The sequence below is a fragment of the Strix aluco genome, chromosome 2 (assembly GCF_031877795.1).
Source record: "Strix aluco isolate bStrAlu1 chromosome 2, bStrAlu1.hap1, whole genome shotgun sequence".
In the NCBI taxonomy this organism is placed as follows: domain Eukaryota; kingdom Metazoa; phylum Chordata; class Aves; order Strigiformes; family Strigidae; genus Strix; species Strix aluco.
Window position 1 is genome coordinate 19,551,727 of NC_133932.1, and position 16,761 is coordinate 19,568,487.

The window sequence follows — 16,761 nt, forward strand, 5'->3', positions numbered from 1 at the left end:
CCCTCGGAGCCCCGCCCCCCGCCGCAGGGAGGGGCGCAGCGCTCCGAGACCGCCGGCGTCTCGCGCGAGCTGGCAACGGCGCCCCATGGGGCCCCGCCCCGCCCCGCCCCGCCCCGCCCCGCCCCGAACGGGGTGGGGGCGGCGTGGACATGGCGGGTGACGTCAACGCGCTCGGCTTCGCCGGCCAAACCGGCTCTCGAGCCGAGCGACGAAGCTGCGAGGCGGCCATCTTGGGTTCGGGCGTATAGTCACGGCTCAGGGTTCCCCGCGCCGGCCATCTTGAATGGGAGAGTGAAGCGGCACCAGCGGCCATCTCTGAGCCGGGCGCTCGTGCCCTTCCAGGCCGGGATACCTCCCCGAGCGCGCTGGCGCCAGCTCTCCTCACGGGGCGGGGGCAGGCCGCGCTAACCAATAGCGCCGCGCGAACCGCTCCGCCCCGCCCCGCCCCTCACAGAGGCGCCAATCAGCGCGCGGGGAGCGGGGCTCCTCCCCCCGGCACGGGGTGACAGGTAGGCGGGGCTCGCTGGCAGCGGTGGAAGGACGGCGGGTCGCGGAGGGACCCAGCTACCGGCACCCGCCACCGCTGCTGTCCCGCCACCGCCGCCCGGCCCCCGCGTCCCCCTCAGCGCCCCGACATGGCGGCCGCCGTCGCGGGGCTCCGCGCCTCCTACCACCGCCTGCTCGACCGCATCGAGCTCAAGCTGCCGCCGCGGTTCCGGCCCTTTTACAACCACCCGGCAGGTAACGGGGCGTCCTCCTCCGCCGGCGGCCCAACGGCTGCCGGGCTGCGCCGCCTCCGCACCAGGGGTCGGGGGCTGAGGGGTCACCTTGGTTGGGCCCGCGGAGGAAGAGGCGGCGGGTCCCTCCGGGGGCTGCCTGGCGCGGGGAGCCAACGGGGGTGCCAGAGCGCTGGGCACCGGGGTCTGCCGGCGGCGGAGGCGGGGAAGAGGCGGAATTGGGGCCGCAGAATCGGGCCGGTCCGTTTCCCCTCCTGCGGGTGGGGAAGCCGAATCGGGGCCGCAGAGTCGCACCTCTGTTGCTGTGATTCTGGCATGGGGAAAACTGCCCAAGAGTGGGCTTCTGCTTGTTAAGGGGAAACTTCTTTTATCTGGAAAGAAAAAATAAAAAAGGCAGGCACGATACTAATTGTTCCTCCCGCCTCCTGCAACTCACGAGTGTACTGGAGTGTCCCTATCGTGTTACTCCACGGTTTGAATCCGTAGCTGGGCTACCTGATCCTAATCCAGGGGATGTGATGATTTCCAAAGGGGCCTGAAGGCTTCAGCAGTCACTTCTTTCAAATGGATGTGCTGAAAAACTAGGGGGGAAGCGCTGCAGGGATTTCTGATCTTCAAGTGTACTCTGGTTTAAGTCAAGCTTCTCTTTGCTTTCATTTCTTTCTGCCGAATCCAGCACTCCTGCCAAAGACAACTCGTGCCCTGCATGAATCCACTCTCGTAGCTGAAGGGCTCCTGTGGAAGGGCTTCGAGTTTCCCTGAAATGAGCTACCCTTACCTGACCTAAAGCTTACCTTTACTTGAGCAAACATGGGTTTTTTTGTGTTATTAGGGAGAAACCTCTTGTAAAATCATCTGCTTCAGTGCCATTTAGGTGATGTTTGTTATGTAAACAAATTGCATAGGGTAGTTTAAAAGAGTGATTGATAAAATCCTAAAATTCCATAGGCTGCTGTTTCCACTGTTTTGTTTCAGTGTAATACGCGTCCTTGACTCTTCACTTACCTGGAATATGCACTGTGAAAATGGACTTTAGTTTTCAGCCAGTTGGTCCATCCTCCTATAACGGTCTTTTCTTGAAACGAAAATTGTTGCTTTAAAGAAATCACAACTAAAGAGTGAAAACTGCAGTTGTCAAAATGTCTGATTTGTACTGAATTCACTCGACCTATATATATATTTAACATTAATGCAATTTTTATATATAAAGAGTCAATACATCCAGCACTTCCACTGTAAAGGGGCCAAGCCTCTGAGTGCCACATTCACCCTCTGTGAAATGCGGCAGCTTCCAGTTGCTTTTATTGAATACACGGCATGGCAAGCACTGGGAACCTCTATGTTCATTCATCAGAACTGTAGTACTAACTGGAAAAGGCTTTGGAGGTTCTCTTGCAGTGCCTTTCACTTCACAGAACTGCCTGTGGGCCACTTTTGTTCACCACCATAAGGTTGAAATTAATTTTTAAAAAAACCCAAAACATTTTTTAGGGACTCTGAGTCTGTATGTATGTGTATATATATATATATATATATATCTGCCATAACCTGTACTGATGGCGTAAGAGAGAAAAGCCACAGAGCAAACAGGTATCGAAACTGAATCTCTGCCACTTATGTTTCAGCCTTGAATGTCTTGAAGGTGGGTCTGTGAGAAAGTTATGCAATAGATGTCACTCTGACGGCAAAACAAGTAGGTTAAAAATGAAAGGCTCACACTTTATCTCTGGTGATATCTAAGTTTCTAGTCTAATTTAGGAATATAAGTGTCATTATCATGAAATTATAAATCACTTGTGAGAAATGAAGAACAATGCTTCCTTCTTTTCTGGCACAAAGGCGGCTTCCAGTAAAATAATTGATGCCTGGTCTGAAAAGCTGTTTCTTTGGCTGGCGTTGCACAGAGCGAGGCTGCTGGAGGAGAGCGAAGGGCCTGGGGTACAGCATACCAACTCCCCAGGCTGCCACAGAGTGGGGAACATCACTCTTGGCAGCTACAGGGAAGCGTGGGCTGAGCTTGTACTCCCTCTCCTGTGGCCTCTTTGGTTCACTTTGCCTGATTAATCTAAACTCTCCAGAACAAAGACTTCTTACATTTAATAGAAGTTGTAAATTCTATCAACTGGTCACAGACATGGTATCCAGATTAGCCTCTGGTATGCCCCTGCTCTGATGTGCTGCTGTCAAATTCATCCTTGGAAAAATTGCAGGAGTCAGGACCTGGGAAGAGCTCGGCCTGGCTGGGTACTTACTTGGAGTGCCTCCAGGAGAGGCGTTTAAGGCGTTTGACAGTCTTCCCTTCTAACAAGTTTGGCTTGGTACCTTACTTGTCTTCAATTGTTTCTTCCTTTTGTAGCCAACAGTTTTAAATTATCAAGTTATATATTATTAATGAAAATTAATGTTGATTGTCTTGAAAACTTTACTAGCTGTTTAGGCTATGTCAATTTAATAATTTATACTCGCTCCACGTTCTCTAGTACTCCAAATCTGAATTTGTGTTTTAGAAGAAAATCGATGATGGCAATTAAAGCTACTTCCATGGGACCTCTGTAAGACTGATTTATATATATTTGCAGCCTGACACTGACATACTAAGTAGCTGCCTAAGAGAACAGCAACTGAAGTTTCTATCTTTAAAGGATTAATATTGAGCTCTATTTATTCAACAACATTAAACAGTTTTAGTGGCTCCACAACCCCAGGCATCCTAAGAAAAATTAAATCCTGTGTAGGTAGAAACATCTAGTTATCCAAGCAAAAAGTAATGTGCTAGTAGTTAGTAACTGCACTTCGAGACTTGATCACTATCACAAGCAGTGTGGGTCTAAGAGGGCTTTATGGGGCTTTATGCAAAGCTGCCAGGCTGGTTTTTGACATTTTCTGTGCTGCAGTTGCCGTGCCCTTTTATAGGGCTTAGTTGGCTTTAAGGTGATGGAGCAACTGATGTTTGCAACAGTTAGTCTTATCCTCCAAGTTAGGAATTGCTTCACAGGTGCTTGCTCTAGCAGCTTGATGGTTGATTTTTCCCAAGTCATAGTTTTAAACTTGAGGGTGCTTAAAACAGGGAGTATAAATAGTTACTGCGGGGCCTTTTTAAGGCTGAATTGTTAGTGAAAAATTAGCTCACATAAAAAACAAGCATCCAAAGTCCTAGTGTTTATCATTTATATTTAAAAACTTTACTCGTAATATGTAACATATTGCAGTGAAAACTTGGCTTCATCTTGCATGTTATCAGAATGCTGTGCAGTGGCCTAGCAAGACCTAAAATTTAATGTGTTTTGATGAAATCAGAACCAGTGTCCTGACTGTCTCCCCGTGTGGCAGATTAATACTTTGGATCGTGGTCTCACTTTTAAGACTTTGAGCAGTAGTCCTAGATTAATGATTTCTGGCATGGTCGGCAGTCTGCATGTTGTAGGTGTGGCATTACAGTATGTTGTTTTAACCAACCAGTTGCCATTTTAGCACCGCTATAGGATGTAGGTATTTGTAAGAGAGATGTTTTCCCCCAGATCCTGTTCCATTGACTTTTCTCCTTTCCTTCTGTAGATTTTGTCCTCTCCTTCCATAATCCTTCTTTGCTGATTGGGGTGTAGGGTTGATTGGTTGATTGTTTCTGCTAGAAAGACATGGTTATTCAGAGGTGCGGATTGGAGGTGAATGAGGACACTCTCCTTGTGACATTTACTGCTACTTATGTTTGCAATTTGTACTCTCTCTTTAACCATCTAATGCTGCTGTGCAGCATGTCTTCTGTAGCATGAAGAGGTGGGCTGTGGTTTGGGAAGGGAAGGAGGGACTGACTTGTTACAATACCAGTAATAAAATATTTGGGGGTTTTGGTTTAAAAGGTTCAGTTCACAAATACTTCAACTACTAATTCTGTTAGTCCAGCTGCAGAGGAGATTTTAATCATTATATAGAAACTGTCTTCGCTATTCCTAGGCCTTATCATAACTCTTTTCATAATAAATGTATTTTGCCTGCTCTAGTGTCCTGGTTTGCTTAAAAATGGAAATACAAAATCCTACTCATCTGTTGCAGAAATGGGTGAACTGATTACACAACTGAAGGTTGATGCACTGAGTTGATGAACTATGAGTATTAGGTGATAGAGCTTGTACAGTGGTAGAAACAGTGCTAATATACACAATTCGTTATTAAAAAAACCTCAAAATAATCCCAAAACTTACTGTGGATATTAAAACAGCTACATCTCACTGAATAATTTAACTTCTTTTTTTTTCCCCCCTCCTCCCACAGGTCCCAAAACAGTGTTTTTCTGGGCACCTATTATGAAATGGGTAAGTATAAGATGCCAGATGGTGTCTGGATGTCAATCAGAGGGCAATCTGCAGCAACCCATTGAGCAAGCAAGAGTTTCCCAGCAGATACCTCAGCCTACAGAAAGGTTTAATACCAAGGCTTTAATTTTTAATATATGGAGAGGAACAAAATCAGCTTTAATAACACATAGCACAATGTGGAAGGGATACAGCGGGGGGAAAAATGCTCTGTGGAAAAACTGTACTCTTCACTGAAAGTTTCACAAAAGCTTTCTCTTGTGAAACACTAACTGTTGCTCAAGGTAGGCCTGAGGTGGCATCATTCAAAACTCTTTTAAAGCATGTGTTTCTTCTGAGATTGAGGAATTTGAAGACTATCTTAAGGAAGCCAATTCCTAAGCCTCATAGTTTGAAGGCAGGTTAAAGTGTGTCAGAGAGCAAGGTAATCTTGAGAAAACAAAAGAAAAAAGGCAACTGCCATTTTGGCTATCAGTAGCTCTCTGCTTCCCATGCAGTTCTGCTTCCCACTTGGTTACATGCCTTGGTGAAGTATATGCCTCCTCCTAATTCACTGTGCTCTTCCTAGTTGTTGTATTGGTACAGATAAAATAAGTGACGTTTAAAATCATAAAGCTGTTTAATCTCCTTGTTTGATAACAAGCAAGGATATAACCTGCTCTTCCTATTGTCAGCTGGTTTGTAAATTTGCCATTGTGAACCCCAACTTTTTATAGGCCACAGGCAACACGTTATGGCCTAAGCTGTAGCTTGGTTTCTTTGTCAGACTCCACTGGAGCTCCAGTAACCCTGGTTAACCTTCCCCTGTCGCAGGGGCTCTCCTAGGTAGGCAACGTGCTCTCCAGCCTGAGCATACAGGCAACTCTTCTGAGCAGGCCGGTGTCGACTGCTGCTGTATCAAAAGAGCTTACACACAGATGGTTTTTCTTTTGTGAACATGCAGGAAAAGTTCTCTAAGCTCACAGTGAAGTTCTTCACTGAGAAGTTAAAATTACTTTCCCCCTACATGGCAAAGGCGTGTTTACTGCAGTTCCCCGAGCGTGCTGAAAGTCTGCACCTCCATGGCACCACGGCACCAGTATCAGTCCCGTCAGTGAGGCAGCACACGGAAGTGTCTGCCCTTGAAAACTGGTTTCTTGATTGGAGCCAAAGGAGTCCGTAGTGGCAGTCAGTGAGTTAAAAGCATTAGGACACTCTCTTATTTGTGGGATTTTGGTTTTGGGGTTGGTTTTTTTTTTTGTGAACTTGTGTAACACGAACATGAAATTGTATTTCCAGTAGAGGGCAATAACACAACAAAACAGATCAAGCAGCATGTTTGCTAGTAATGCTGTCAAGTAGATCAGCCAAGCTATTCCTCACTTCACCTGGAAGTTTTCTACTTATACTGAAATTATATTAAAAAAGAAGCACTTTCACCTCCTCACATGAAGCTGAGTATCACACCTACATCTCTACCAGCAGTATCTTAGCCTGAGCTTTAGGAATAAGGGCCTTCATTAGATAAGCTTCTCTTTGTTGCCTGAAAACCAATTTTTTTTTTTTTCATCTGCTTTCTTAAGCAGCTGTGCTTAAATTAACCTTGTTCTTAAATTAATATAAAATTGCCAGTGCCTGGGATTTTATTGCAAGCCAGTTGTACCCCCCTTAACTGCGTTCTTATTCCTACCGCAAGGGACTAGAAGTGGATGGTGTCTCCGAGAGTCTAATTCCTCTGCTCATATAATGCATCCCATCTCCTGCAAAATACATATAGAATAAGCACCGAGCTGTGAAGCAACTTCCCCTTGTAAAGCATTTGATCGGTCACAGGAGGTCCTGGTACTGGACTGGTGCTCACTGAATTTCTCTTTACAGGGTTTGGTATGTGCTGGAATGGCTGATATGACCAGACCAGCAGAAAAGCTCAGCACAGCACAGTCTGCAGTACTAATGGCCACAGGTAAAGCCAGTTACTCCGTGCTTTCACAGCGCCCTCTCTAAAACTGTTTATCTTTAAAACTGGGTATCTTTTTGAATCCTCCATCAGTACTAATCCACTTCCATAGAAAAGGCTTAACTATAATATGGTATCTCTCACTATTGCTGTTGGATGATAATTCTAGGACAGACCTATATTTGCTATCAAATCTGTCAGGGTTCTGTAATTATGTAACAGTTTTCTACACGTGTCTTAATTTGGAATTGTCCAGAGGAAGTTGTTATGAGTTAGGATACGAGTTTCAACCTTAAGTTACAATGATACCACTCATTCCACTAAGTGACCTCTTTCGCTTCAGGTCAAGTAATTTTGAAATCAATCCAGGATATAGTGACTTTTTTAGAACTGACTTTAAGAGATTAAACAATGGTAATTACCCTAATGTAACTGGAAGGAATTTCCATGGGTCAAAAGAACTTGGAAGCAGGGGTAGGTACACGGACTGCTGCACTGCTGTCTGCTGTGAATTTTCACACTTGACAGAAACAGTATTTTGTATTCAAGGTGTTCTACCAGATCTTGTCAGGGGCAGCACTTGTGGCAGCTAAAGCTGAAAATCAAAATTACAGCTGCCACCTTCTTCATTCTCCAGGCTTTACTCTGATATCTGAGACAGTGCTGTGCATTTTGCATGGTACGTAAACCTTTCTTAACTGGTGCTTTCTGTAATCTCTAAGCTGGGGCAGCAAGCTGGCTACACTACTGCAAAATGCCACTACCCTGCAGCTGTGCTGGAGAATTAAGGTCTAGACTGCTGTAGAGTGCACAGGATTTGTGTTTGATACTAAGACTATGATTGACCTTATTGCCTAGTTATTCTGGAAAAATGCAATACATACCCATAGCTGTCCCACTGGCACTTGATGCGCTTTTAACTGAGAAATGGCTAGTTAGAAGAAAAGCAGTTGTCTAACATGAAATTGTAAAACTTGTTTACTTAAACTGGCCTGTGATTCTGTCTCCAAACTTAGGGGAATGACTGAATATTTCACTTTAAAGACTTAACATCTTTAAACTTTCCCTTTCATTCAACAGGCCTTATTTGGTCAAGGTACTCTCTAGTTATTATCCCTAAAAACTGGAGTCTGTTTGCTGTGAACTTCTTTGTTGGCTGTGCTGGTGGCTCTCAACTCTTCCGAATATGGAGGTATGCGTTAAGAAAGGCGACTACATACTATAACTAAACCTCATCTTAACCAGGAATTTATGAATTCTACCAGCCTCAATGTCAGTGCAACAGGCAAGGGGAACTCAACAATTAATGAAACATTTCAGAACTTTTTTGCTACATTGTTAGTTTTCCAGTTGAGTGGGAGTGAAGCTTCACATATTTTCAGTTTAGCTGGAGCATGTTTTAAGGAATGCTGTATGTAAGCTGTAGTTTCTGGATCTAAGGCATTCTTTAAAACCTATAGGTCTGACAGAGAGCCTAGACTTCCTTCTCCTCGTAAGCTTTGTACTTCTGTCAGCTTTCAGTGGATCAAAGAGTTGTTAAGCAGAGCAGCATTTTATTTTTTATCTTTTAATTATTTCCTGAGGGGAAAATTTGGAGTTCTCTGGCTTCAGTGCTGGCCAGGAATGAGGCAAACTTAACAACCAGTTTGGAATTTCTTACATGAACTAAACTAACCTATCCTGAGTTTCCACCCTCAAGTCCATTGTAATTTTAAACCTCCTCTGCTGAACAAATTGTTAGGAAGACACTGTTACTGTAACTGGTGTTCTATTCTTAGTCTGTGCTTTTTTTTTTTTTTGGTCCCCTGTAGGTATAATCAGGAGCTAAAAGCAAAACAACAAGAGCAGCTGCAGCAAAGAGATGCTTAACCCGACACGTGAAATCCAACAACGCACAAACCCTTTCCCACGGGACCTAGCTTCACTAATTTTAATGTTTTTTCCTCTGAGAAAATGAATGAGGAAATCTAAATGTCTAGAGAGCAAGTGTTTTCTAAGTGCAAATAACAAAGTATCTCCATACATTTAAATAAAGTATAACGTTTTAAATTGAAGTAAAATTGTGTCTATTGTATTGTCTCTTTAAAAGCAACTGATTTTGTGGATTGTGCCTGGAATGAGTTGCAGGGCCCCACCTTATCTGACTCCTGAAGAGTGCCGGCAGTGACACGGTGCTGGCGCCAGGCAGCCGGACCCACGGACTGAAGTCATCTTCCTTCACGTCAATCAGACCTGGGTGGCCTTTTACCATATTTTCAGTAACCAGCAATGGTAACGTTTGCAGTTCCTTCCCTGATGCTCTTCCCTGGGAGTGTAAGAATAACTCTTTTCAGCTTCATATCTCAATTTGTTTCCCAGCCACCACCATCTTTAACAAAAGGATGGCAAACGTATGTGCCACTGGTGTTTTAGCTTCTGTCACCCCGTGCAACTAGAGGCGGAAGATGGGCATGTTTAAGTACCTGGTTCTGGGGAGTGTGAAAAATAAACAGGTTCCGAGCAAAGGGTTTACATGAAAGTGCAAAAGCTCATCTGTTACTGAGAAGTACAAGGCAACTGTGCTCAGAGCAGGGCAGCAGTGGGCTTCCTGGCAGGTTCTCTTGAGACTTCTTCCACCAAAGCCAGGAGTCAGTACCAGAGCTCAGGAATTTATATCCAGGGGAAAAAGATAACACCGAGAAAGTAGCTTCTTCAGGATTCAGCTTTCAGGAAAATGATGGCCTTGAAATAATGGAGTTTTGCAAAGTCCTATTATTAAGTCTCTTTCCACCCCTACTTTTCCCCACTGCCATTTGAGTTACCACTCCAGCATGGCAAGGGTGGAGAGGAAAGGAAATCGTTCTATAGTTACAAGAGCTACAGCACCTTGTGACACTGACATCCCCTCCTTTCTCACCCTATGTATAATGTTGTATTATCCTGTGCAAAGTATTTGTGCAGGATACTTTAAGGAAAGCATTTTCCATTCTTACAAGACTGCTTAAGACAGTCTGTCAGCTCCCCTTTTTCAAAGGCTGTCCTGCCATGAAGCAGTTTCTCTCCTGTGAGTGTTCTGCTACAGTTTCACTTGCATTTCTTAAGTTCTCCTAGCTGAAGTGGTAACACAAGGTATCAATTCAAATGGTGAAGTCCAGCTGTGTCGTTTGCTGAGCTGACAGAGACTGCAGTGACTGAAGAATACTGCCAGAAAGAGAGGTGGTGTATTTCAGTCCCCCTCCCTTCCCAGTCCCTAACCAGATAAGACTTGTCCAGCAAACCAGTCATGGGAAAAAAAAAAAGTGTATTAAAATATTCACAAGATTACAATAGAAAACATGAAAGTCCAGTCAAGAAAAAATATCCAAGGTAAGTGTTTCCAGATGAGTCTGTAAAATCAAAAGCACTAACAGTTGGTACACTGGCTCTTCATGTAATCAGGCCATGCAATGCATATCTAGCTCCCTCACACAGATTATACACCTGTCTTACAGGTGTTTGTTTTCTTGCATACCTCCAAGCCAGAGGTTTGCAAAAGTACCCAGTCTATGTTTCCAATTACATTTACCACATAAAAACAGCTGGCACTGCAGGGAGACAGAAAAGATTGCACAGCACACTGATCAACAAAGGCATTGAACTTACATTTTAGAGTGCAAAAATACCTTTAAACAAAAAGGCTTATTAGCTTTAGGGCAGTGAAGAGAAAGGAAAGAGAAGCCTCAAGAAGAGTACAATTGCTGAGCATAGTTGGCATGATTTTGTAATCTCCCATATAAAAACATTAGCTAAATACTAGCACCATAGGGGTGTAGCCACAACCCAGAAGTCTTACCCACCTTCTCAGTTTTGATGGTTTTAAAGAGCAAATATTTCTATCACCTATTACACAATAACAACATTTTGTATTTGAGGTCCTAGGTAGATACATTAATAATGTAATATTCCAAGACAAGATTTCAATACCGAGTGAAGGTGTTTTGGTTATAAATCCAACAGCCCACACTTTGCCTCAATGAATCCACTTTAAGGCAACGCAGCTTCCAAGTTGCATATACACATTTACTGCAGTTACAAGACAGATGGTTACCTAAACAGTTCTCACAGGATTTAAAAAGTTAAAAAAAACCCTAATTCCAGCTCTTCTAGTCACAAATTGAAATATCACTAAAGCTTTGAGAGAAAACAAAACCCTACGGGTCTCTGGTTATATATGACACATCATTCAATTAGTTACAGGGACATATTTGCCACCCTGTAATAGCTCTTAATGCCATTTCATAAAAGTTACAGGGATATATTTGCCACCCTGTAATGGCTCTTAATGCCATTTCATAAATATGCTGACCATCTCCCTCACAGAACAACTGCTGAAGTCAAAAGGGGCAATGGAGGTTTGATGTACCAAGTACAGCTACCGATTTACTTAGATTGATACTTTAAAATTATTTGTAATGCTCAAAATTAATTTCTGGTATCAAAAAGAAGGAAGAATATATCCACTGTTACTAAAAAGCCAAACCTTTTCCATTTTGCAGTTCTGTTAAAAACAGGGAAGACGAATGATGCCATTCATATCCCTGGCTCTAGGGGGTGCCAGCCGGCTTACCTGCCAGAGCCCAGGCTGGCGATCCAAAACTGCAGTCCTACAACGGGTAGAAGGTCGCTTCTATCCATAAAAGACCTTTTTTTAACCCTCAGCTGAGAATTTCAGATCGATTCCAGTTTTGTCTCCATGATGAATAAAAGAGAATTCATTGCAACTCTTTTACATCACACAGACCTTCCCTAGCTCTGCTATCCAAGAGCAATGACCCACGTAACAGCTTTAGTCATTTGCTACTGCCTCAACAGAGGCTGCCCACCCCTCAGCTGTGCTGCAGCAAGCCTGCCACGCAGCACTTCTTTTTAAAATAGATGGTCCTAAAAAGAGCTAGCAGCAGTACTACAACAGGACAAGGACAACACAGTGTTCCTCAAAGTCCAAGCTGTTCTTTTCCACCTGCAAAGAACAGCATCAGAGAATTAAGAGAATAGCAGTAGAGCAAAGAGTTAAAACTTCTGGTCACCATAACGTTAGGATATGATGACCTTGACTGACTAATCTCTGCTTGCTACCCATCGAGGAAGTAGGAGTCCCCTGTCTTCTGACACTTTACTAAGTAAGCCAATTTAGCATCAGTCCCTTTCATCAGCACAGGCTATCGTATGATTAAACAAGCTAAGATAACCTGAGGAACAGAAAGTTCACAAGTGTTGTCTCACATTGCCTCGAGTTCTTTTGACTTCAGCCTGAATAAGTTATTTAATAGCTACACTGTTCATGTTTCCATGACAAAAAAAAAAAAAAAAAGGTAATTCAACAGCTTTCACACTAGAGAGGGATTCAGACTAATTTCTGCTGTTCTTGAAGGAAGGGACTTTTGTTTCTTTCTAAAAAGATATTTAGCATTTTTAAAAATACTTGCAAGTTCATTTTGCCTTCACAATGAGGATCCAAACAGCCTTGCAATGAGCCTCCTCAGCATAGGCAATCTGAACATACCTGTAGTTAAGCAAAAGCAATGGAAGGAGACGTTTCCCAAAGTTAGTTAGCACCAGACAGATCAGTGTGTCTCCTGAAGTTAGCACCACAAGAGCATGTTTCTTAAAGTCAGCACCAGATCAGGACTGTGCTCAGATTCTCCAGTATATTCCAGCAGGAAAAAAACCAAAACATTAGTAGCAGACTTCAGAGCCAAGGATAGCCCTATCTTTTCATAGCAGCAAGTTTCTGATCGCTACATTCATCATGTTTCTCCCTCTTACTCTAAAATATCTGGGGAGAAAGAGACTGATGCACAGGGATGAATACAGGCAGATCAAAATCAAGTTTCTCCATCAACCATGACAAAAGCACTTGTTTCTTACTAAGTGTAAAAGAAATGGGGTTTTTTTACATTTCTTTTACACTTAGTAAGAAGTGTAGTAACAGCCTGGTAGATAAAGCAAGCAGCAGCAGCAGGAGGATTCATCCTGATCTTAATGAGGCTTCTAACAAAGGCAGGTGTTGTCAGGAGACCAGTAAAGTCTGATGCCGATGAAAGAATTTAGTGTTAGCATACCCAACTTGGTTGGGAAAAAACCCTCTGTACACAAAATAGTTATTAAAGGTCCACTGTCATAATCAAAGGATTATCAAATGTGGTTCTGAAAGGGCCTTCCATGGGCCTAAAACTACTTTTCATTTACTTGATTTTACAATGGAATGGAGGGTTAGGTTTCCAAGTATCACGCTAAAAGTGTTGCAAGCTCACTGGAGGACAGTATGAGAACTCAAACCAAGATTCAACTGACAAATTGAAGATGAGGTCTGAAAAACCCATAAAATAATTTCAGTAGAGACAGATTTGCAGACAATACAAAACCAGGAAGAGTTGCTGGCACACTAGATGGTTGCGCTGCCATTCAGAGGGCTGGACAGCCTGGAGAGGAATTTCATGAAGTTCAGGAAGGAGAAGTGCAAAGTCCGAACCTGGGAAGGAACAACCCATGCACCAGTACATGCTGGGGGCCACCTGGCTGGAAAGCAGCTTTGCAGAAAAGGCCCTGTGGGGGATCCTGGTGGACACCAGGTGGAACATGAGCCAGCAGTGTGCCCCTGCTGCAAAGAAGGCAAACAGTATCGTGGGCTGCATTAGGCAAAGTATTGCGAGCAGGTCGAGGAAGGTGATCATTCCCCTTTATTCTGCACTGGTGAGGCCACACCTGGAGTACTGGGTCCTATTCTGGGCTCTCCAGTACAAGAGAGGTATGGAGATACTGGAGCAAGTCCAGTGCAGGGTCACAAAGATGATAAAGGAACTGGGGCATCTTCCATATAAGGAAAGGCTGAGAGAGCTGGGACTGTTCAACCTGGAGAAGAGAAGGCTTGGGGAGATCTTATCAATGAGTATAGATACTTGATGGGAGGGAATGAAGAGCACTACTCGTCTTAGTAGTGCTGACTGTCAGGAGAAGCAGCAATGGACAGAAATTTAAAAAAAGGAAATCACAGAATCACAGAATCATTCAGGTTGGAAAAGACCCTTGGGATCATCGAGTCCAACCCTCAGCCCTACTCTACAAAGTCCTCCCCTACACCATATCCCCCAGCATCTCATCTAAATGACCCTTAAACGCATCCAGGGATGGTGACTCCACCCCCTCCCTGGGCAGCCTATTCCACTGTCTGACCACTCTTTCTGTGAAAAACTTTTTCCTAATGTCCAGTCTGAACCTCCCCTGTTGGAGTTTAAAGCCATTCCCCCTTGTTCTGTCACTAATCACCTGTGAGAAGAGACCAGCACCAACCTCTCTACAGTGTCCTTTCAGGTAGGTGTAGAGAGTGATGAGGTCTCCCCTCAGCCTTCTCTTCCTCAAGCTAAACAGTCCCAGCTCCTTCAATCGCTCCTCATAGGATTTGTTCTCCAGGCCCTTCACCAGCTTCGTTGCCCTCCTCTGCACTTGCTCCAGCACCTCGATATCTCTCTCGTATTGAGGTGCCCAAATTAAAATGAAATGCCACCTGAACAGAAGGAAGCACTTTTTTTACTGCTTGATCACTCTGATCAAACAGCAGAACAGGTTGCCCAGAGATGTTGCAGAGTTTCCATCTGTGGAGATACTCAAAACCCAACTGGGCACAGTGCTGGGCAACCTACTCTAGCTGACCCTGCTTGAGGAGGGAGCTTTGGACCAGGTGATTTCCAGAGGTCCCTTCCAACCTCAACCATACTATGACTGATTCTGTGAAACAGGCTGAACTAGGAAATGGGCAAGAATTGGAGAGAAAGGGTTATGGTAGACCAAACTGGAAATTATTTGCTGCTACAAAAAAGCCAACACCACATTAGGATGTACAAAACAGAAATCCTTCTACCACATGCTACTCTGAGAAGACAGCTGGAATGCCACTTCTAGCCTTGAGCACCAGATTTCAGGATACCAATGGGACAGCTAAAGAAAGATCCTCTTCAGCAGGAGAGAACAATCAGAGATCCTTAACAAATCTATAAGGAGTTTCATCTAGAAACAAGAAGCTGGGAAATTATATTCAAGTAGTAGACTTGCAGAGAAGAAGGAAATAAACTACCCTCCGCATCCTCTGTGCAAATATAGGTTACACGAAAAACCATGTATCAAAAAAACCAAGGAGTGAAGCCCTAGATTTCCTCCAGAGGTCATTCAGCCTCCACTACAGGCTTTTAAGAACAGATAAAGCATCTCTAAGGAAGTGACAGTGGTATAATGGAGCCATGGGAGAGAGGTGAGGGAGTACTACAGTTTCCAGCTCCCCTGGAGCCCTTTTTCATGTTTAAATGAAATGACAGAGCTTCGAGGAAGAAACATTTCATTGAAAGGTTCAACAGTCTGAGGGAAGCACCTACAGCTATAGCTTCCCATCCCTTTAACTCACTAGCTCTTTAGTTTTCACAGGTAAACTACCATTTCACAAAATTAATTAGATCAACACTACCCCTGTACCTTACAGGACTAAGCTTGAATAGATGGGCTTAACACAGAAGTAAACAGTTCTGTGACCTGTGTTATTCAGGTCAGGTAGGTCTAAATATTTCGTTCACTTACACTGCTAAGACATACATTTCTGATAGCTAGGAGTCACAATTTGGCTTACAAGACCAAGTGAGAGTGTCTAGTTTATATGAGAAGGCAGCTTGTACTGAGAATCTGACCAAGGAAAGATGAATACCCTGTATACATGAAGAACTCTGTGAATATAAAGAAGGTATCGTCTTTATATTCACCTCAACAAAAGAAACTAGGCCCTATAAGCAAAAAAAGAATCTCCAGGTCAGTCTAGAATCTTCAGGTATCTTCCAGTTTCTCCATTAATAATCAAGATAAAAATATTTAAAAGTTGTGATGCGAGTTTTCACTTTCCCTCTCGTCACACAAGATACAAAAAAAGAATATTGGCAATTTATAAGCAAAATTCTTACCGCATTTCAACATGCAACATTGGTCTCACTTCTGTACGATTAAATAGACTATTTACACACAATACATATATATCTTTCCCTCTGTATGCACATGCATTGGTCCTAGCCTAGGCATCAAAGGCCACATGTGAGTTCTCTGGGTCAAATCTTGTTCAAGCAATTCCAGTCTGAATGTGTGTTTTCCTTTGGATAGCTTAGGATCTCATCTCAGTTCTTCCGAATATCAGCATAGACCACAGACTCTGACTTGTTAATCTTGTCGCTGTGCTGTCCTCCGGAATGATCTAACTGCGCGTAAATGACTGGGCCCTGGGAACAGAACAGAAAAGCACAATCAGTATTTTTCAGGATAGGCCATGTTACCCCTCGCTTCCGCAGGGGCTGCAGCACGACCAAAGCTAAAGCAAGACCACAGAGCTTTTATGACTGCTAACAGCACTTTGAAGCAGGTGGAATGAACCCTCGCCTACAAATGAGCTCTAGTCTGCCACCTTTCTCCTGTCAGGAGCACGCCAAACAGCACCATTTCCTCCCGTTAATACTGTTACTGCTGCTTGCTTCTCAAAAAAGCAAAGTCTAGAATCCTTTGGTCTGAAAAGCAGCAATTCTTACATGCTATGGAGCAAAGATACATGGCTTAGTCAGATGCATGCCAGATTTAATATTTTTCAAGAGGAACTGTACTACAGATTTACCAGTAGGCAGCAGAGTATACTTCCCACACTGCCACTCGAGTCCTGCAAATCCCAGCACAGCCACACCGCTTGGATAATGAGGGAGGGAGCAAACCTGCAGCCACCGTATGACACCAGTCACTGCCC

The 16,761-nt window shown here is 43.8% G+C and overlaps 2 protein-coding genes across 3 annotated transcripts in view; one reads left to right on the forward strand and one right to left on the reverse strand.

The window, feature by feature from the left end:
• The first annotated feature begins 498 nt into the window (after positions 1–498).
• MPC2 (mitochondrial pyruvate carrier 2) lies at positions 499–9,043 on the forward strand. The gene is made up of 5 exons (XM_074812571.1): positions 499–741; positions 5,007–5,047; positions 6,905–6,989; positions 8,064–8,175; positions 8,795–9,043. The coding sequence occupies exons 1-5, from the start codon at positions 636–638 to the stop codon at positions 8,850–8,852; spliced, it is 402 nt and encodes a 133-aa protein (XP_074668672.1). The 5' UTR covers positions 499–635; the 3' UTR covers positions 8,853–9,043.
• Positions 9,044–10,243: 1,200 nt separating this feature from the next.
• The window catches only part of MPZL1 (myelin protein zero like 1), a 40,082-nt gene continuing 33,564 nt past the window's right edge, over positions 10,244–16,761 (reverse strand). For both annotated transcript variants that reach the window (XM_074812553.1, XM_074812561.1), the window contains one exon: positions 10,244–16,249. In XM_074812553.1, coding sequence (XP_074668654.1) covers positions 16,148–16,249 — 102 coding nt within the window. In that variant the 3' untranslated portion in view covers positions 10,244–16,147. The remainder of the gene's footprint in view (positions 16,250–16,761) is intronic.